This window comes from Maylandia zebra, linkage group LG13, assembly GCF_041146795.1.
Source record: "Maylandia zebra isolate NMK-2024a linkage group LG13, Mzebra_GT3a, whole genome shotgun sequence".
Taxonomy (NCBI): domain Eukaryota; kingdom Metazoa; phylum Chordata; class Actinopteri; order Cichliformes; family Cichlidae; genus Maylandia; species Maylandia zebra.
Window position 1 is genome coordinate 4,017,431 of NC_135179.1, and position 20,656 is coordinate 4,038,086.

At 44.1% G+C, this 20,656-nt stretch overlaps 2 protein-coding genes across 2 annotated transcripts; both read left to right on the plus strand.

The window, feature by feature from the left end:
- Nucleotides 1-266: 266 nt before the first annotated feature.
- LOC143421855 (inverted formin-2-like) lies at nucleotides 267-3,258 on the plus strand. The gene is made up of 10 exons (XM_076891975.1): nucleotides 267-386; nucleotides 469-539; nucleotides 656-776; nucleotides 911-1,075; nucleotides 1,312-1,402; nucleotides 1,777-1,899; nucleotides 1,971-2,315; nucleotides 2,416-2,484; nucleotides 2,730-2,786; nucleotides 2,946-3,258. The coding sequence occupies exons 1-9, from the start codon at nucleotides 267-269 to the stop codon at nucleotides 2,783-2,785; spliced, it is 1,161 nt and encodes a 386-aa protein (XP_076748090.1). The 3' UTR covers nucleotide 2,786; nucleotides 2,946-3,258.
- A 309-nt stretch (nucleotides 3,259-3,567) lies between these two features.
- LOC143421751 (inverted formin-2-like) lies at nucleotides 3,568-20,590 on the plus strand. The gene is made up of 15 exons (XM_076891420.1): nucleotides 3,568-3,697; nucleotides 15,651-15,788; nucleotides 15,928-16,017; nucleotides 16,286-16,556; nucleotides 16,676-16,746; nucleotides 17,551-17,658; nucleotides 17,741-17,811; nucleotides 17,928-18,048; nucleotides 18,183-18,347; nucleotides 18,584-18,674; nucleotides 19,049-19,171; nucleotides 19,243-19,587; nucleotides 19,688-19,756; nucleotides 20,002-20,058; nucleotides 20,218-20,590. The coding sequence occupies exons 2-14, from the start codon at nucleotides 15,684-15,686 to the stop codon at nucleotides 20,055-20,057; spliced, it is 1,686 nt and encodes a 561-aa protein (XP_076747535.1). The 5' UTR covers nucleotides 3,568-3,697; nucleotides 15,651-15,683; the 3' UTR covers nucleotide 20,058; nucleotides 20,218-20,590.
- Nucleotides 20,591-20,656: the final 66 nt, after the last annotated feature.

Here is a 20,656-nt window from a genome sequence, read left to right on the forward strand (position 1 = left end):
TACAAAACTCTAAGCATATATAAGTAAATATTTCTAAGCATAAATGACAATCAACAATACAAATCTAACAGTTTTGTTTGTTTTTTTTGTTTTTATTTGTTTGCACATTCAGGCAGGTGTGACTCAGCACCAACTATTAGCTCAGCACAAATCTACCAACAGACTGTCTACCAAGACAGTTCATTTAGTTGCCAAATCATAAATCAGTCTGTTATTTAGCTGAAATAAAATGTAAAGGCTGGTAGTCTGATTTAGTCATGTGATGTATGGTCCATCAGGGAACTCACACGGGGAATGCTGAAGGCTTTAAGATCAGCACTCTGCTCAAACTGACCGAAACCAAAGCCAACAAGTCGAGAGTCACGCTGCTGCACCACATCCTGCAGGTAATGCTGGGAATACTACGAATACTGGGGAATACTGCAGTATTCTCATAATAATTCAGTTGCTGCTGTTTGTGACCCTTAGGAGGCTGAAGAGAATCACCCCGACCTGCTCAACCTGCCCGATGACCTGGAGATCTGTGCAAAGGCTGCTGGGTAAACACATATAGGAGTTCAGTCACGTACAGACTGCTGGGTGGAGTCTGTGACGTGGTAGCTCAGGTGTTTCGCCTGCAGCGGTGTTAAATGTTGCCCTCTGACTCCACCTGCAGGCTCAGCTTGGACTCTATTCAGTCTGAAACAAAGACTCTAAACAAACGGCTGAAAAACTCAGAGAGGAGCGTTTCCTCCTCATCTGACGACATGAAGGAGCAGTACCTGTCCACCATACAGGTGAGTCACTCAGGATGAGGCTGTCACCTTTACGGGCAGATAAATCCAGTCTGTACACTCACTGACACCGTTTTAGTGGGACAGACCTGCTGTTCCAGGTGAACTTACCTGTTGTTCTTATGTGGTGTTACCAGGAGAGCCTGCAGGCTGTTGAGCAGCTGCAACTCCTGCTGTCATCTGTGGAGGAGCAGAGGAAGCACCTGTCCGCCTACCTCTGTGAGGACAGCAGCAGCTTCTCCCTCGAAGAGCTCTTCAGCACCATCAAGGCATTCAGAGACCTCTTCCTTCGAACCCTCAAGGTCAGCGCCAATCGCAGTGCGGCTCAGTCTGCAGGACTCATACCCTGCCGCACGTTTGCATGTGTCATTTAAACTATGTCTCAGCCAGCCAATCGGCTCTGACTTGAACCGTGACAAAGTGTGGTAGCTGCCACACATTAGTCCTGTTTCCCTGTAAATGTTAAGCTCCGCCCTCTCTGGGGGGCCGGTTAGCCTGCTGAAGTTTGAACTGTGTGTTCCTTTTATTCTTCGATCAGGAGAACGAAGGTCACAGGGAGCAGGAGAAGAGGAGGAAGAGGTTGGAGGAAGGGAGGAAACTGAGAGAAGAAGCCCCCACCAGAAAGATCAGTAAGTCAGACACCATTATTTCACCTTAAATCCTCCCTCCTTAAATGGAGAGACAGGTGAGGGACACCTGTCTCTCCAGGTGTGGCAGGTGAAGGACAGGTCAAGTGCAAGTGGAGAACAGGTGAGACATGTGAAGGGCCGGTGACGGACAGGTCGAGAATCAATAGCTGACATCAGCAACATTTTTCTGCAACAGTTTATCAGCAGCTGAATATTTAAAGGAAATGATGTGACAGCATCAGGACGAGAAGAAAGTTTGTAAAGATTAAATGCTGCTGTACCTGTGAGGCTGTCAGGTGATGCAGTGACAGCTTTCACCTGTTGTTTGTGACACGTGCGCTAAGCTCACAGGGGAACGTGTGTCTGTGCTGCAGTTAGGACAGACATGGCCAATTGGGACGAAGGATGCACCGTCGACAACCTGCTGGCCGAGATCAGGAAGGGCTGCAGGCTGAGGAAGACAAGCCCACGGGCAGAGCCGGACGGTGGGGTCGAAGGTGAGAGCCCGGCAGGACTTCTGCAGACTTTCTTGTCACTACTGCTCGTTTGATCAAGTTCTCCTTTTCAGGTCACCCCGGGGTCACGCAGATGTCACCGGCCCAAGATAAGCCAGATTTTCCCGAGAAGCCTCGGGAGGAGGTCCGGACTCCCACACATCCACCTGCTGGAACCAGACCAGAACCGGAGCCAGCAGAGCCAGACAGAGCTGCCTCAGAGCTCCAGGCCCTCTGTGAACGCCCCGCAGCTGAGGTCCAGGGTCCGGAGTCTGAAGTGGACACCAGACCGGCGCAGCAGGAAGTCCAGCACACAGCTAGTCAGCAGGATGTGACCCAGGTCAACAGGAGCAAAGATCCTAACCCGGAAGATTCTGCTCCCCGGAACGCATCAAACACCTTAGACACCAGCCCAGCAGGTAGAGTGAGGCGCTGTGCTCTCTGCTTCAGGCTTTGAGCACGCTCAGTGCTGCTGTTTGTTTCTGAAACATGGAAATTTTAATGCTTCCTGTCCCACAGCCCACCCACACAGATCAAGTTGTGTTCAGTGTTTGCAGCAGAGTGACGGAGACTCGGCCGCAGATTACAGTTGAGTGGAGTCGAGATTGCCATACCATGGTGATGTAGCCGGGTCAGTCTGGCTGTTGTGATGTAGCTCTGAGTCTATGAGGTCACTTCCTGTTCCTGAACATTAGTGTTTCCTGTGACATGGTGAGCTGAGGCTCAGGCTGTAAGGTCTCATCAAGACGATGATAGAACATCCTTTAGTGTTGATGATGAAATAAGCTTTATATCTAGAAACCGACCAATCGTATCCTCTCTTTGATCTCCAGAAGGCCACACAGGAAGAAAGCGTTTGAAGAAAAAGAAAAAATGCATCCTTCAGTGAGGTGAGCTCACCTGCAGCTGTGCATAAATCCACGTCAGCGGCGATTCACTGCTGTCCTTCACTCTAAAGCATTTCATTGGTCGAAATGTTTTTATGTTGTGGGATTTAAGGTCTTTTTTTAAATATCATTTATTATTTTATTCTTCTTCTATGGTTCCAGGTACATGGGTCAGGACTTGTTTCTGTGGCGACAGGACTGGACCTGCAGGAGAACAAAGTGTTTAAAACCCTCTGTAGAACCTGGGACCATTTCGTGGCCTTTGCGTTTTTTAATTCCACACCATTTCCACTGTGTTTAATGGAGTATAGCCAAATTTTCAAACATGTATTTTTTTTCCCATTTTATTTTAAAATTTCAGTCTGAGTTTTTTAAATGAGCTTAAATGGCTGAATAAAAGGCATACATCCACTATCGAACCTCGTGGCCGATTTCTGCCCCTTGAAACCCATTATAAACGCTATTTGTCACTGCAAATTAATTACGGTCAAAGGGATCGTCGATGTTTAAGTTTCATTTTCATTTTGGAGGAGGCCTTAGAGTTGTAATTTTTTTATTTGTCCACCGGGTGGCGCCCTTGCTTCACATTTGACCCCTGCTGGAAAACAGCGGGCTGCTTAAACAGACCTGCGGGGAATGAAGCCTGATTCCCGGCGTGCAGCAGCGGCTTCGCCCGCTGATCGGGCGGGACCATTTTCGGTCCCTAGGACCGTGAGAGGGTGCTTTTTTTTTTTTTTTTTTTTTTTTTTTAGTCAACAGGAAATGACGTATTTGTTGTCACGTGTGTGCTGGAAAAAGGAGTCCCCGGTGATCGTACCCCGGGAAGATGCACTTTTTTCGGCCTAGAGGAGCAGCATTTGCCGCCTGGAGAGCAGGAGCATGTGCAGAAGACCAACCGGAGAGTTGGTGAACAGGTTGGCAAACCATGAAAGCCATATGTGTGGTGCTTCAACAAACACTCGTCCAGAGTGATCAACATAACAGTGTGTCGGGTTGACTTTTATACAAACAAACCAAAAAAAACAAAAACATGTCATTGTGAAGCTTTGGCAAATACTAGATTGGTCAACTGATGTGCCGTAAGCATCTGTCAGGCTCTCTGACAGTCAGTTAGTGTTGCCTACAGTTAAAATATATAATTGTGGTGAAGAGTTAGTATGATTTTACATAAATGGAATCCACATTTAGGAGCCCTTCAGTAAATCCAGGCCAAGCTAAGAAGATGAGCAATGGGAGAAAGACCAAGGACAGAACACATGGAGATGACTGACCAGCGAGCTTTTAATGCTTAAATCTCGTCAAAGTAACTTTTTGTTGTGACTAAATTGTAAAGAGGGATGTGTGTGTATAGAAAGATGGCTGTTAGAGTAGCAGATGTTTAATTTTGTCTAAATTCACTATTAATTTACCTAATCAATTCAAATCAGAGGGAGAGGACAAAGAGATTGTACAAGATCAGGAAGAACAAGGTGAGCCAAAGAGTGAAGGGAGATGGAAAAAACAATAATTATTTTTCACAAAATAATTTTACATACAATTCATGAATATTTTGTGTGCTTTCCAGTAGCTTGCTTAAAAAAGGCAGTGGACATTGTAAACATAACATACTAACATGAACTAGAAAATTATTTGCGAGCAAAAATGCAATGTGAATGAGACTAAAAGTGAAGAAGTCACTTGGATGAATGACGTAGCGTTTCTCCCACTGAAAACACAACGTCCAGATGAACACAATCAACCTTATTGCATACTCTGAAGTAGTTAAGTTTCAGAGTAGGGTAGGTTTGAAGAGATTTGAAGATTTTGCCATTCATTTGAATGGGAAGAGAAATTTTAAAAAGTTTAAAAGTTACAACAAAGAAAAGCAATAGCAGCGTAGTCCTGAATGTAAACTGTCAATGTAAAATCAGCCCTCTTACCAGTTTGCTTCTTGTCCAGGTGTATCGAGTTGCAGTGTGATTTTCCTTCTGTCTTTAATGAGTAATGGTACTTTAAGTGCTTGATGATTTGGTGGACTGACTGTGCTGCATGTAGCTATGAGACTGAAGCAATGTTGTGCATGTTTCTCTGCTTGTCTGCATTGCCACAAATTGTTCTATTTGGTGATGTATCATAGAACTGTACTATATAGTGTATGTAAGTTTGTGTGTTTGCTAGTAACTACCATCAACCTAAGGTCTCAGCTAATTTATCTTTGCAGAGATGTTCATTTGATTGTAACAGCAGTAGGAAAGAGCAGTAACAAGAGTAGGACAGCTAAGCTAATTATGGCTAAACATTTGGAATTTAGTGAAAGCAAAAATGGACCTTGCAAAGATGGATAGGTTTATTTAGAAAGTCAGCTATTTACATTTAGTGTTCGTCCCAAGTAGGAGATTTTGAATTGAGTCTAAATTGACCGCAAATTTACTTAACTTGTTAAAATCAACCAGGCTGTTACTGAAGCAGTCGAGGAATTACCTTTGAGGTCTCAGTCATAGGTATTAATGCAAAATCTAACATTACACTAACCTTATATTTTTGTAAAAGGCAAAATGGACTTTTTTCCAGGGTGGGGGAGTGTTTCATGTCTGTAAGTTAAAATTGTTATTTTTGTTGTTTCCTGATTTCTAAGAATTGGGAGAACAATTACATGCTAACAAAATGATGCATTTTGGTTGCCCATGTTTGGTGTTGCTTTGGGCTTAGGGTAATCACTGACGATGACTTACACCTAAAAGAGCTCAAAATCAGAAAACGTTGCTCTAAAACATGTTGACATGGTAAATGAAAATGAACAATAATCCAAATTGATCATGCAAACTGAAAGACTACTTACTATGTTTCTCTTGTTACTTCATTAGCCTCAGTGTTCTCAGATCATTTTTTACATAAAAGCACCCAGTTGTCTTGCAAAGAATGTGTAGGATTAGTGAAATCACACACATTCGAAGATACTGGTAGTTATTGTTTCAAATGCCTATTTCATGACAACCAGGCTAAATTCATCTAAGGGAGTATGAAAGAGATTATCTGGATGCTGAAATGATTGGTAAAATACATTAGGCCAATAATAGTAGACCTGTGCTACATTTGTCCAGCTAGGCAACACATATTTCTGCATAAGAGGTACATGAGACACCCTTTAAATAAGCAAATTTCATGTTTAAAACATGGAAATGCAGCCAAAATGGACCATACAATGGCCTCAGTGAACACATCGGCACATAAGTAGAGATGAGGAAACTCAGTCACATTAGATATTAATATTACTATGAGTAAATTATATATATTATATATTCTGTTACCTGGTTTAAAGAATACAATGTGATAATCACACATGAGAACGCTGTTTCCAGTTATACAAATATATTTTATTTCACTATTAAAGAAACCAATTATGTGAATAAAAGCTCACCACAAGAACATCTCCCAACCCAGTCTTACAAAGTTGCAGTCACAATAAAAACTGGGTATGGAACATGAACTGTTGGTGAGCTAAAAAAACAATCCTGGTGCTGATGCTTGTCACTGAACGTTTTGGACAGAGCTCTTGATTGAAATGCCTACCGTTGTGTGTAGGCATTTCGGTCCAGATGTTATGGAGTTCAGTTCAGCTAAGATGTATTTCTAAAGCACCGGATGGCAAAAATAGCCGCTTCTCGGCTGTTTATATTGTAAGGTAAAGACCATACAATATAAGAGAGAAAACCCCCCAACAATCAGATGATCCCCTGTGAGCAAACCCTTGATGACAGTGTCTGTGAAGGTTATCAGTCATCAAGGCCATTGGTGACGGTGGGAAAGAAAAACTCCCTTTTAACAGGAAGAAACTTTCGGCAGAACCAGGCTCAGTGAGGGGCGGCCATCTGCCTCGACCGGTTGGGGGGGGGGGGGCACAGCTGTTATAACCCCTGACGCAGCATAGCTTCTAATTCTGAAAGATACGTAGATACCTTAAACCTGCACTCTATGCAGGACACCAAGCGATGACACGACTTGCAGTACTATAGGAGTCTATGCAGAAACAGTTTTCTCTCTTGAATCTCTGTAATTCTTTTGCTACTGAGTGTCTGGGTGCAGTCACTCATTTTAGGCCAATTAAATCAAATGAACTTCCATTGTCTGAGTTATAGCCCTATTGAACCTGCGTTAACCAGGTTTAATAGGGAGGGCCAAAGTCCTAGTTGTGCTAAATTTCCTCGAATTCTCCTCGGAGATTTTCGAGTAGCTTCCTTTGTTCTTGAAAGTTCTTTTCCATTTGTCTCATCGCTTCCCGTCCATTCCACATCTTTTTGGTAAGGTCGCTAACCGTATTTTCTAAGGCCTTATTTTGTTGTTTGAGTATGTCAACTTGGACATCGTAGTTGTTTATCAGATTGTTATGTGCTTCCTGTGAAACTTTGCAAACCCAAGCTCAGACTCCCAACGCCATGTCTTGTTTTCAAGGCTTCCTGTACATTACACAGATTTTTCTTGACAAGCTCTCTTTTCAGTGCCTCACATTCATGGCACAACAACTCCTTTTCTCTGTTGGTCTTGTTAAAATCATGTTGGTTGTCCTTTTCCATGTCTCCCACTTTTATAACCGAGCCTGTCTTGCTGCTTTGCATCTCTCCGATTTCTGCCTCCATTTCCTGCATCACCTCTTTCTGTTGCAGGTCTCTTTTCCTCTTGTTTTTAGAGAACCCACGTCGTTTGAAGAGAACTTCAGCGTTTCTTTGGAGAATTTTGTTCTCAATTAGGAGCTCTCTTTTCACTGCCTCAAATTGATGGTACAAAAACTCCTTTTCTCTGTTGGTCACGTTAAAATCATGTTGGGAGTCTTTCTCAGTGGCTTTGGAGATCCGTGATTCTCCTTTCACACCCTCATCGTGTGGTTTCAGTTCTTTTTGAGAATCACCACTCCTTTTGGAAAGCTCCTGGAGGTCCTGTTCAAGAAGTTCGTTATGCCTCAATATGTCAATTTCATGTGCAAAGAATTGGAGTTCCAGGGTCTGTCTGAGCTGTTCACTGTCCGTTGTTTTGTTTTCCTCATTCATGATCCTTTTTCTTTCTTCACTCTCTTGTAACTCTTTAAAGGCTGTGTTTGCCTGATGGAGCTCAGTTTTAACAGCCTGTATTTCCTGTTGCATGTCATCTTTTTCCTTTTCAAAGTCCCTTTTCAGCTCACACATGCGTTTTACCGTCACATCATTTTCCTCTCTTAAAGACGGGTTGTCCTTTTCCATGTCTCCCACTTTTATAACCAAGCCTGTCTTGCTGCTTTGCAACTCTCTGATTTCTGCCTCCATTTCCTGCATCACCTCTTTCTGTTGCTGGATCTCTTTGGTTTTGGAGCTGTTTAAATCCTTTAGAATTTGGTTACAATATTCCAGCTCTTGAATTTTGAAGTGAATTGTTTCATTCTCTAGTTGCAGGTCTCTTTTCCTCTTGTTTTTAGAGAACCCACTTCGTTTGAAGAGAACTTCAATGTTTTTTTGGAGAATCTTGTTCTCATTTATGAGCTCTCTTTTTTGCTCCTTAAGGTCGGCGTTCTCGACTTTAAGGTCACGTATGGTAGAGTTTTGTTGTTTGAGAGTTTTATTCTCATTTTTCAGCTCTTTGATTTGCTGTTGAAGTTTTTCGTTCTCGGCTCTCATGTTGCATACAACAGGATTTGACAGACTCATATTTCAAATTGAAGTTGATGCTAAATCTCTGTACTAACTAAAAGATTTTTTAAAAAGACGGTCAACTGTGTCAGAAACGGAAGTTTCGAGTAGTTTAAGTGTTTTCCTGCCTAGTGAATTCTTCCACTCTCTTTGAAAGACTGACAAGAGTGAGAACCTCTCCCCTATTTATAGGTTTTCGGGTGCTGATGTCATAAAGAAGATCAGAGATCAAAGGGATTCTGGTGAAACGTCACTGTGTCTGGTCTGGGCAGTTCTGAATTGAATAATAACAAAATGACGGGGGGCGTGTCTGGTAGCCATGTGAAGACGTGTTGTACAGGGCTCCTCAATGGACTAACTTTTTTCATAATTCCATTGCTCCAAAACTAACGAACTTTTAACAACAGTACGATAACACGCCCGTGTGCTGCTCTGAGGCACTTTTTACATCTTCAAGGCTACGGTGTACGAAATATGAGCAAAACTAGATCGGGGAAAGAGCAGGCCGCAAAAGCCTCGGACCATGCTGAGGACAGACCGGAGGCACCACCCCATGACATGAGTGAGATTATGAGAGCTATTGCTAGCTCTGAAAAGAGGATATTGGACCGTATCGATTCAAGCACGAAAGATTTAAATGATAAAATAGACACAATCAAAGAAGATCTGGAGAAGCAAGAGACCCGTTTGGAAAGTGTTGAGTTTGCTTTGAATGTTGTATATTGTATAGCTTTTTTTTTGTTATACGTAAAATTGTATTGTATTTATTAAAATTTTTACTTTTTAATTATTTTATTTGCATTTTTTAATCACTAGGGTTTGAGAGTAACGAAATTTCTATTCTCTGTATGTCCTGTACATGTGGCAGAATTGACAAATAAAGTTGACTTGACTTGAATACTTCTTCAGACCGGACAGTGGAGTTGGAAAACGAGGTTAGCAAGCTGAAATCGGACGTTGCTAAGTTGACCAGCAAGTTGGACGACATCGAGGGGCGACAACGCCGGTGCAATGCACGCATTGTAGGGGTGAAGGAGGGCTTTGAAAACACCGGGAAACCTACGGCAGCTATTGCTACAATGCTGAAAGACATACTGGGCCTCGACTTTACTCCGATGCTGGACCGCGCTCATCGAAGCTTGGGTCAACAGGGAAACTCCCCCAGGGCAATCGTGGTGAAGTTTCACTATTACCAAGACAAGGAAGAGGTGTTCCGAAGGGCCGCCAAGTCGCAGCCGTTGCTGCTGCAGGACATGAAGATAAGCATTTTTCCTGATTTTACAGCAATGGTGGCAAAGAAACGAGCTGCTTTTATGGAGGCTAAACGTTTGCTCCGAGGCTGGCGTTAAGTTTGGACTTTTGTTTCCAGCTGTTCTCCGCATCACTTCACCGACGGGACAGGACAATCGTTTCACCGACCCAGCGGCTGCAATAGACTTTATCAAAAAAGACTTACGACGGCCGTGAGAGGTACAGCCGTGTGAGAAAAGATAAGTTGGACTCCACATGTGTGATTGCTTGAACTCAAGGGACATAGTTATACGTCGGTGCTGGGGAGATGTCAAGTAAATAATTGGGCCATAGTCATAAAAGGCCGGAAGGTAGAATGATTTTTGATTTAATTGATTATGAATACTCTGCCTTCCTTCTTCGTTCCGATTTTTGATATGTTCGAGATATTGCTGTTATTCTGGGGCATTTGATTAGAATAAACACGGGGAAAGTGGAAAATATAAGTTTTGGAGTTTTGTTTAGTTATTAAATGTTATATATTTGCCCAGTTGAGGGGCTGTTTGAGGGTTAACAGTAAGTTTAGTCACTGTGCTATCCTAGCCTGGAGGGTTGCGATCTCAGGGATAATAGTAGATCAGCATGGGGTTTTGAGGCTCGTTTTATTTATTTATTTTTTTCCCTTTTTTTTTTTTTCCTTCTCCCCCTCTTTCTTTTGGGGGGGGGGGGGGTTCCAGAGGTTGGGACATATTTTTTCTGCACCTGCATTTTGGTACCTGAATGGCAAGCTCGCAAAGTCATCTGCCTCTTCGTTTTATAACATGGAATGTTAAAGGTATAAATAATCCGGTTAAACGCACAAGGGTTTTTACTCATTTAAAATCATTGAGATCCGATGTTGTATATCTGCAGGAAACACACCTCCGATCAAGTGAACAAATTAAACTAAAAAAAACATGGGTAAGCCAAATATTTAGCTCAAAATTTGAGGATAGATCACGGGGTGTGGCTATTCTAATTAGGAAGGGGATTCCATTTATTCCACTATCAACTGTGGCGGATACCAGAGGGAGATATATTATTATACAGGGCAGGTTGTATGGGAAACAAGTCATTCTTGCTAATGTATATGGACCAAACTGGGACGACCCAAATTTTTATTGTACCTTTTTAAAACACCTGCCAGATTTAACAGAGTCCCATTTGATACTGGGTGGTGACTTTAACTGCGTACTTAATCCTCAACTTGACAGATCAAACCCAAAACCTGATAGCAAAATTTCAAAAGCGGGTAATGTTCTTAAATCCTTTATGCAATCTTATGCTTTTTTTGACCCCTGGAGGGACAAAAATCCTACATCTAAACAATTCTCATTTTTCTCACCAGTGCACCGGTCATACTCACGGATCGATTTTTTTTTTGTTGTAGATAGTAGAATTCTTCCCAAGGTTTTAGATTGCCAATACAACTCTATTGTTATCTCAGACCACAGTCCAGTACAATTAGATGTAAATTTTTATGAACGCTTAAGTCAAAAACCGGCCTGGCGACTTGATCCTTTACTCCTAACTAAAGACTCATTTAAAAAAAAAAAGGTCTCTGAGCAAATACAGTTTTTCTTAGAGACAAATCAAACCCAAGGGATGAAAATGACTGTTGTATGGGAGGCATTAAAGGCCTATCTTAGAGGCCAGATAATTTCATATGTATCATTTCAAAAAAAGAAATACTTACAACAAATGAACAACCTAGCCAACAGTATAAAAGAGATTGACTGCTTATATGCAGAAAATCCAACACCAGACCTCTATAAGAGAAAATTATTACTAAATTCAGAATACAAAATTCGGTCCATTCAGCAAACAGAACGTTTATTTTTCAAATCAAGGCAAAAGTTCTATGAACATGGGGAAAGAGCCGGAAAACTTTTGGCACATCAAATTAAGCAATCCATATCAGCTAACACGATTTCTGAAATCTGTAAAACCTCTGGAGAAAAGACGTCTGATCCGAAAACCATTAATGACCAGTTTAAAATGTTCTATTCCAATCTTTATACCTCAGATCCGGTTGATGAAAAAAAGATTGCTGAAACGCTTGATAGATTACCGATTCCACAAATATCGGTAAATGACAGAACAGAAATTGATAGAGAGATAACCATTAGTGAAATTGTCGAAGTAATTAAATCAATGCAAAGTAATAAGGCACCGGGACCTGATGGTTTCCCTATTGAACTATATAAAATGTTTATAGACAAACTAGCACCAATACTCAAAGATGTATACCAGGAAATATTCTATGGCAAATACACTTAGCCCTAACCTTAACCAGGCATCTTAATATCAGATAAGTGGTGTATACCTCTCCTCTCTCCTCCTCTAGTCACCTAAAGGGAACAAACCCTGATCGGGACACAGAATCCTAACCTCAACCAGAGGTAAATTAGGGATAAAAATCCTCTTTCCCCTTTTGATTTTTAATTCCCTACTCCATGATGCACAGTTATAAGGTCTAGATAGACCAACTTGAAAAGCATCTTACCTAACCTCAACCAGGGGTCCATTATAATAGGAACAGGGGTATTTGTCTCTCCTCCTCCCTCTCTCCCCTCCCCTTTTCCTCCCCTCTCCCAAAAAGCTATTTTGACTCAAACTCCCCCTAAGGGAATGGCTAGACAGATAATAAAACTCACGGCATTCATTAGACCTTCCTCCCCCACGGAGGAACTCAGGGAGGCAGTAAACCTGAACACGCAGACATGGCTACAGAATAGCCTCTCCATACTGCAGCAACATTACGCTAAAATCGTGTTAGAATATCAATATACAATATGGGACGACACAGCTTTTCAGGTGGCAGCAAATTGGATGATAAAACGCTATAAAGCTAGATTAGCTGCAGACACTCTGGGAGCTACCAGATCCTTATTGATCGATCAATTGGAGGGCTCAGACATCTCTGTTTCCTCGCCGCTTGTAGATTCTGTGGAAGAGGAAACACCGGAGGAACTAGACCTAGAGAATGAGGAGGAATTCCCACCTCTGAGCCAAGTCAATAGACTAAACCAAACCTCCCTGTATCCTGAGGTTCAGATCATGAGGAACCCCACCGCCCGGGATTCACAATCGACTCCCTTATTAGATGACCATGTACCACTACCACAATTTAATATCACCGGGAGTACTTTGCCAAACCGGGTTATCTCCCCTGTTCTCCCTGATAGCAACCAGCGGTCCACTGAGTTTACTCTTGATCCAAAACCAACAGATGAAAGGCCTCCTGCGCCATCGCGTCCTCCTCACGAGCCTTTTTGTCCCCTCTCGACTTCACATCCAGAGTTAATTTTAGGGGAGGGGGAGAGACCTGGGGGACTTGAGGTTAGGCCTGTGGCCCCTCAGACTGATGAGGATTTGTTCCAATCCACAACAAATTGGGAAAAATCTACAAATAGAGCAAATAGAAGTGAGATACAAATTAGATCCGATCCACAGAAAAATGTGATCACAACTAAGTCCCATTCACTTCATCTGTCTAAAATTGTATACTCTAATGTCTCGGTGTTACAGAACAGCCCAGAGATACAAACCTGCAGCAAGGGGTCTCAAACGACCAGCAAAACCTTTTCTTCTGCTGCCAGGGCCTCAGCTAATGACGCAGGGACGCCCCCTGGGAGAGCACAAAGCATGGACTTGAACTCCATTGGTGAAAGGAGTGTGAGCGGCCGAACGAACTTGGTGGTAAACAACTCCAACATGATGATGGGGGGGTCTGTAAACCACAGTGTGACTAAACACAAAGGCATGAAGACCCCATCTGACCACAAAAATGACCACCTGGCCGCTCCTCCAACCAAACTTGGCTCCTCCCAGGGCTTCGCTCCTGTAACAACAGAAAACAGACAAGAGAGACAGGCAGTCACGGAGGATCAACAGGTCGAAAGCATTAACCAGTGTCACCCGACGTATCATAAAGCCCGCAAGGGCAGAAAAATCATAGATTGGGTATTTCGTGCGACTCGACCAGTTTGGTTCTTAGGGGACTCCAACCTAAATCGTGTACCAGCTTACAATAGTGATAATATACAAATTGATAGTTACCCAGGGGTTTCATTTTACCATTTTCTCCAGATTCTGGAAAAGACACCAATCCATCCAGATGTCAAATTAGTAGTTTTATCCATCGGAATCAATAACAGGGACCAAGATGCAGATAAAACTTCCAACAAACAATTAAGAATGCTCTACAAAAGGGCACAATCTGTTTTTCCAAATGCCGACGTATTCTTTCCCTTAATTAATTTCTCACCTCTGCTTCCAAAAGAACAGCAACAGAATCTAACCAGCATCAACAACTTTGCGATTAAACGATTTCAGGTACTGAACCCACTCCCGGGTGATCAGTTTAATACTGTGGGGGATAATATCCACTGGACACCAGAAACAGCCCAAAACATATTGGTGAACTGGTGTAAACAAATTAATCTGGATTTTCAGTAGCTTGTTACCCTAGGCAGGGAGGGACACCGTCTATTGATCTATCATGGAACTCGAATTGTAATGTATTAAATCTATCTGAATTGTTCTGCCCCACAGAAAAGCAAGTGCACTTACTGGAACCCCACGCACACACACACACACACACACACACGCACAAACGCACACACATGTACGCACGCGCACACACGTGCACACACACACACATGTACACACGCACGCACTCACACACACACGTGCACGCACACACACACACTCACACACACACACGTGCACACACACACACGTGCACACACACACATCTGTCGGAACCGGACAGGAGGAGCAGCTCTGGGCAGCAGCCGCCGAGAGGCGCTGAGGCCTGGAGAGATGCTGCTGAAGAGCCGCTCCTCTCCTCCAGCATCAGCTCAGTGTCTGTGGTTGTCTGTGTGTATGTGCATCTGAGTGTGTGTTGTCCACACTTGTCCACATCATGAGCAGTTTTCTTCACTGGTTCTATGCCGTGATGAAAAACAGGAAGATCCCCCCTCCCTTCCCCAGACTTTTTACCTATGGAACCCTTTGGAGTGAGCCGTCCAATCACCTCTGACCTCCTGAGAAGGGCAGAGCTTCACAGAGTGAGCTCCAGAGTGGATGTGAAGTCTCAGTGACTGATGGAGGAGCTGATCTACTCCATGTGTGCCCGTGTGTCAGCCTCTGATTGGACAGAGCGTCTGTGGCACTGCTGTCTGTGCTGCAGAGGAGCTTCATCTATCCTTCAGCTGTGTCTGCAAGAGCTCCTGCATACAAAACCCAGTGCTCAAACTCCAAACTCTCACTTCATCTGTTCGTGTGGTTCACACAAAAGTATTGACAGTACTGATGATACTGCAGTATATGTGCAGAAAAACACTAAAACTGAAGTTTTAATGTCAGTGACTCTCACCTGTGCGAGTGTGTGTGTGAGATCATGTGGTCATTTGACAGTTGGATATTTCCTGTTAGAAATAGGAAATATCTTTAACCCCTTCCCAGGAAACAGAATCATCTCTGAGCCGTTATTTCAAATTAGAAGTTTTATAAAGCGCTCGTGTTTTATTTTCTGCTGGTCAGTGCTTTAGTTCAACTTTTAACTCTAAAGATGAAATGAACAGTTGATTTGCTCATGCTCTGTGTTTTTAATAAATATCACATATTTGACTGCATGACCCCGTTTCTGTGCCGAACCTCTGTAATCAGAGCACTGTGAATAAAAATGTCTGTAGGAGTTCATTCAGTGCTTAATTGAAAGTTGAAGGTGTTTGAACCTCAGACTCAGGCTGGTGTGGACAACCTGCAGGTCCTTTTGGACCTGACTACACACCTGCAGGTGCCTCAGCTGTCAGGATTCAAACACACACAAATCAGTAAGAGCAGGATCGTCTGAAATGACTCATTTTGTCTGATTAAATATTTAAAATCTGTCACGGTGGCACAACAGGCCCGCACAAACCCACCTGTATCACCTGCCTCTGTCTTCATTTCCCAGGATGCTCTGGGGTTTCTCAGCAGGCCTGTGAAGATGAGTGTGACATCATGGTTCCTGGTAAGCAGTTCGGGGACTCGACACCGCCTCCCCCGAGAGATGATTTTTGTGGGCCGAGAGGACTGCGAGCTGATGCTTCAGGTGAGGCTGACCTGTGCAGGTGTTCGGGTTAGTAGAAATTGCCTCCCTCTAGGTTGGTCTGAAAAAGGAAGTTGTAATGGTGTCTTGTTTGAGTCGCAGTGAAAGTAAGCAAAAAGAGTTGTATGTGTGTGTGTCTCAGTCTCGCAGTGTGGACAAACAGCACGCTGTCATCAACTACAACCCGACCACTGATGAACACCTGGTGAAGGACCTGGGCAGCCTCAATGGGGTGAGCCATACACAACATATCAGTACATTATCATAGGTATCCACCAATCAGCAGCAAACACAGGTGGGGGGTGGTGATGCCTAAAGTCACAGGTTACAGTACAAAGATTTTTTTTTTTTTTTTTTTATTAACTTAAAAAAATTTAATTCCACTTTAATTTAAACAGGCAAGAACTGTAAAATCACAAAAGAGTGAAAACCTTCAGAGTGGACTTCAGCATCATAATCAGAAACTTTCACCTGGACGTTTGTTTGTTTGTTTCCTGCAGACATTTGTAAACGACCTTCGGATTCCTGATCAGACCTACATCACCCTCAAACTGTCCGACATCATCCGCTTCGGATACGATATCCTTCAGACGCACACACGCACTGTTTGTGTGCGTGTCTGTGCGCGCCTGTGTGTTTCTGTGTGTGTGTGTGTGTGTGTGTGTTGCAGTTACTCTCTGAGGATTGAGTGTATGTTGCTGTGTGAGGAGAGCAGCTGTGTGTTGGAGACTATGAGGCTCAGAGCTGAGCTGCTGGACCGCGCCTGCCAGAGTGTGTATATACATGACAAACACACAGCAGCTACACAACAAACACACTGGCTGCACACGCACGTTTGGCTGCTGTGGTGGTGATCTTGTTTCTGTTTGTGTGTGTTGTTTTGTGTGCAGGTGTGAAGGAGAGCGCTCGGCTGCCAGTCTTCTGTAAACTAATCCTGAGTGTCGGAAACTTTCTCAACTATGTGAGAATCTTTTTTTTACTCCTTGTAATCTGATTACTTTGTGTGGCATGCTCAGTGACGGTCCTAAAGCAGTTCTCTTCCCGAAGACTCAAACCACACAAACAAACTCTTCCATCTATATGACTGAGCGATATTTTTGTTTTATTAAAAATTTGAACATAACTCAACACAAACTCTTGTGAAGGACACAAAGTCAAAGACTTCCAAGCAGAGCGCATCGGCCAGCACAACACAGAGTTTGGGTCCTTTACGCTAAGCGAGACAGGTGGAGAACAAGCTAGCGGTCAGTGTGCCGCATCCTATGCGAAAGGGCCTTAAGTTCTTGGCTAGTTTAGCATCAACATGCTGTCTGTGCAGATGTTAGCAGTATAATGCAGCTGTTTATGTCCTGGATGCTGGTTCCACTGCACCATGATGCTTGTCCTTTCGTGCAAGAAAAATAAGTCATGTCCGTGTCTCTGCTGTGGAGTGGGCCTCTAGCAACTGCTGGACTTCACCTCAGCTAACTGGAGCCTCTGATGAAGTTTTTATGAAGTTATCTAAGCAGTAATATCACAGCTGTGAGGTTGATTGCACTAACAGTTCGTCCGAGGAGTGTTTTGTTTGTTTTTTTTGTTTTTATTTGTTTGCACATTCAGGCAGGTGTGACTCAGCACCAACTATTAGCTCAGCACAAATCTACCAACAGACTGTCTACCAAGACAGTTCATTTAGTTGCCAAATCATAAATCAGTCTGTTATTTAGCTGAAATAAAATGTAAAGGCTGGTAGTCTGATTTAGTCATGTGATGTATGGTCCATCAGGGAACTCACACGGGGAATGCTGAAGGCTTTAAGATCAGCACTCTGCTCAAACTGACCGAAACCAAAGCCAACAAGTCGAGAGTCACGCTGCTGCACCACATCCTGCAGGTAATGCTGGGAATACTACGAATACTGGGGAATACTGCAGTATTCTCATAATAATTCAGTTGCTGCTGTTTGTGACCCTTAGGAGGCTGAAGAGAATCACCCCGACCTGCTCAACCTGCCCGATGACCTGGAGATCTGTGCAAAGGCTGCTGGGTAAACACATATAGGAGTTCAGTCACGTACAGACTGCTGGGTGGAGTCTGTGACGTGGTAGCTCAGGTGTTTCGCCTGCAGCGGTGTTAAATGTTGCCCTCTGACTCCACCTGCAGGCTCAGCTTGGACTCTATTCAGTCTGAAACAAAGACTCTAAACAAACGGCTGAAAAACTCAGAGAGGAGCGTTTCCTCCTCATCTGACGACATGAAGGAGCAGTACCTGTCCACCATACAGGTGAGTCACTCAGGATGAGGCTGTCACCTTTACGGGCAGATAAATCCAGTCTGTACACTCACTGACACCGTTTTAGTGGGACAGACCTGCTGTTCCAGGTGAACTTACCTGTTGTTCTTATGTGGTGTTACCAGGAGAGCCTGCAGGCTGTTGAGCAGCTGCAACTCCTGCTGTCATCTGTGGAGGAGCAGAGGAAGCACCTGTCCGCCTACCTCTGTGAGGACAGCAGCAGCTTCTCCCTCGAAGAGCTCTTCAGCACCATCAAGGCATTCAGAGACCTCTTCCTTCGAACCCTCAAGGTCAGCGCCAATCGCAGTGCGGCTCAGTCTGCAGGACTCATACCCTGCCGCACGTTTGCATGTGTCATTTAAACTATGTCTCAGCCAGCCAATCGGCTCTGACTTGAACCGTGACAAAGTGTGGTAGCTGCCACACATTAGTCCTGTTTCCCTGTAAATGTTAAGCTCCGCCCTCTCTGGGGGGCCGGTTAGCCTGCTGAAGTTTGAACTGTGTGTTCCTTTTATTCTTCGATCAGGAGAACGAAGGTCACAGGGAGCAGGAGAAGAGGAGGAAGAGGTTGGAGGAAGGGAGGAAACTGAGAGAAGAAGCCCCCACCAGAAAGATCAGTAAGTCAGACACCATTATTTCACCTTAAATCCTCCCTCCTTAAATGGAGAGACAGGTGTCCCTCACCTGTCTCTCCAGGTGTGGCAGGTGAAGGACAGGTCAAGTGCAAGTGGAGAACAGGTGAGACATGTGAAGGGCCGGTGACGGACAGGTCGAGAATCAATAGCTGACATCAGCAACATTTTTCTGCAACAGTTTATCAGCAGCTGAATATTTAAAGGAAATGATGTGACAGCATCAGGACGAGAAGAAAGTTTGTAAAGATTAAATGCTGCTGTACCTGTGAGGCTGTCAGGTGATGCAGTGACAGCTTTCACCTGTTGTTTGTGACACGTGCGCTAAGCTCACAGGGGAACGTGTGTCTGTGCTGCAGTTAGGACAGACATGGCCAATTGGGACGAAGGATGCACCGTCGACAACCTGCTGGCCGAGATCAGGAAGGGCTGCAGGCTGAGGAAGACAAGCCCACGGGCAGAGCCGGACGGTGGGGTCGAAGGTGAGAGCCCGGCAGGACTTCTGCAGACTTTCTTGTCACTACTGCTCGTTTGATCAAGTTCTCCTTTTCAGGTCACCCCGGGGTCACGCAGATGTCACCGGCCCAAGATAAGCCAGATTTTCCCGAGAAGCCTCGGGAGGAGGTCCGGACTCCCACACATCCACCTGCTGGAACCAGACCAGAACCGGAGCCAGCAGAGCCAGACAGAGCTGCCTCAGAGCTCCAGGCCCTCTGTGAACGCCCCGCAGCTGAGGTCCAGGGTCCGGAGTCTGAAGTGGACACCAGACCGGCGCAGCAGGAAGTCCAGCACACAGCTAGTCAGCAGGATGTGACCCAGGTCAACAGGAGCAAAGATCCTAACCCGGAAGATTCTGCTCCCCGGAACGCATCAAACACCTTAGACACCAGCCCAGCAGGTAGAGTGAGGCGCTGTGCTCTCTGCTTCAGGCTTTGAGCACGCTCAGTGCTGCTGTTTGTTTCTGAAACATGGAAATTTTAATGCTTCCTGTCCCACAGCCCACCCACACAGATCAAGTTGTGTTCAGTGTTTGCAGCAGAGTGACGGAGACTCGGCCGCAGATTACAGTTGAGTGGAGTCGAGATTGCCATACCATGGTGATGTAGCCGGGTCAGTCTGGCTGTTGTGATGTAGCTCTGAGTCTATGAGGTCACTTCCTGTTCCTGAACATTAGTGTTTCCTGTGACATGGTGAGCTGAGGCTCAGGCTGTAAGGTCTCATCAAGACGATGATAGAACATCCTTTAGTGTTGATGATGAAATAAGCTTTATATCTAGAAACCGACCAATCGTATCCTCTCTTTGATCTCCAGAAGGCCACACAGGAAGAAAGCGTTTGAAGAAAAAGAAAAAATGCATCCTTCAGTGAGGTGAGCTCACCTGCAGCTGTGCATAAATCCACGTCAGCGGCGATTCACTGCTGTCCTTCACTCTAAAGCATTTCATTGGTCGAAATGTTTTTATGTTGTGGGATTTAAGGTCTTTTTTTAAATATCATTTATTATTTTATTCTTCTTCTATGGTTCCAGGTACATGGGTCAGGACTTGTTTCTGTGGCGACAGGACTGGACCTGCAGGAGAACAAAGTGTTTAACCCTCTGTAGAACCTGGGACCATTTCGTGGCCTTTGCGTTTTTTAATTCCACACCATTTCCACTGTGTTTAATGGAGTATAGCCAAATTTTCAAACATGTATTTTTTTTCCCATTTTATTTTAAAATTTCAGTCTGAGTTTTTTAAATGAGCTTAAATGGCTGAATAAAAGGCATACATCCACTATCGAACCTCGTGGCCGATTTCTGCCCCTTGAAACCCATTATAAACGCTATTTGTCACTGCAAATTAATTACGGTCAAAGGGATCGTCGATGTTTAAGTTTCATTTTCATTTTGGAGGAGGCCTTAGAGTTGTAATTTTTTTTATTTGTCCACCGGGTGGCGCCCTTGCTTCACATTTGACCCCTGCTGG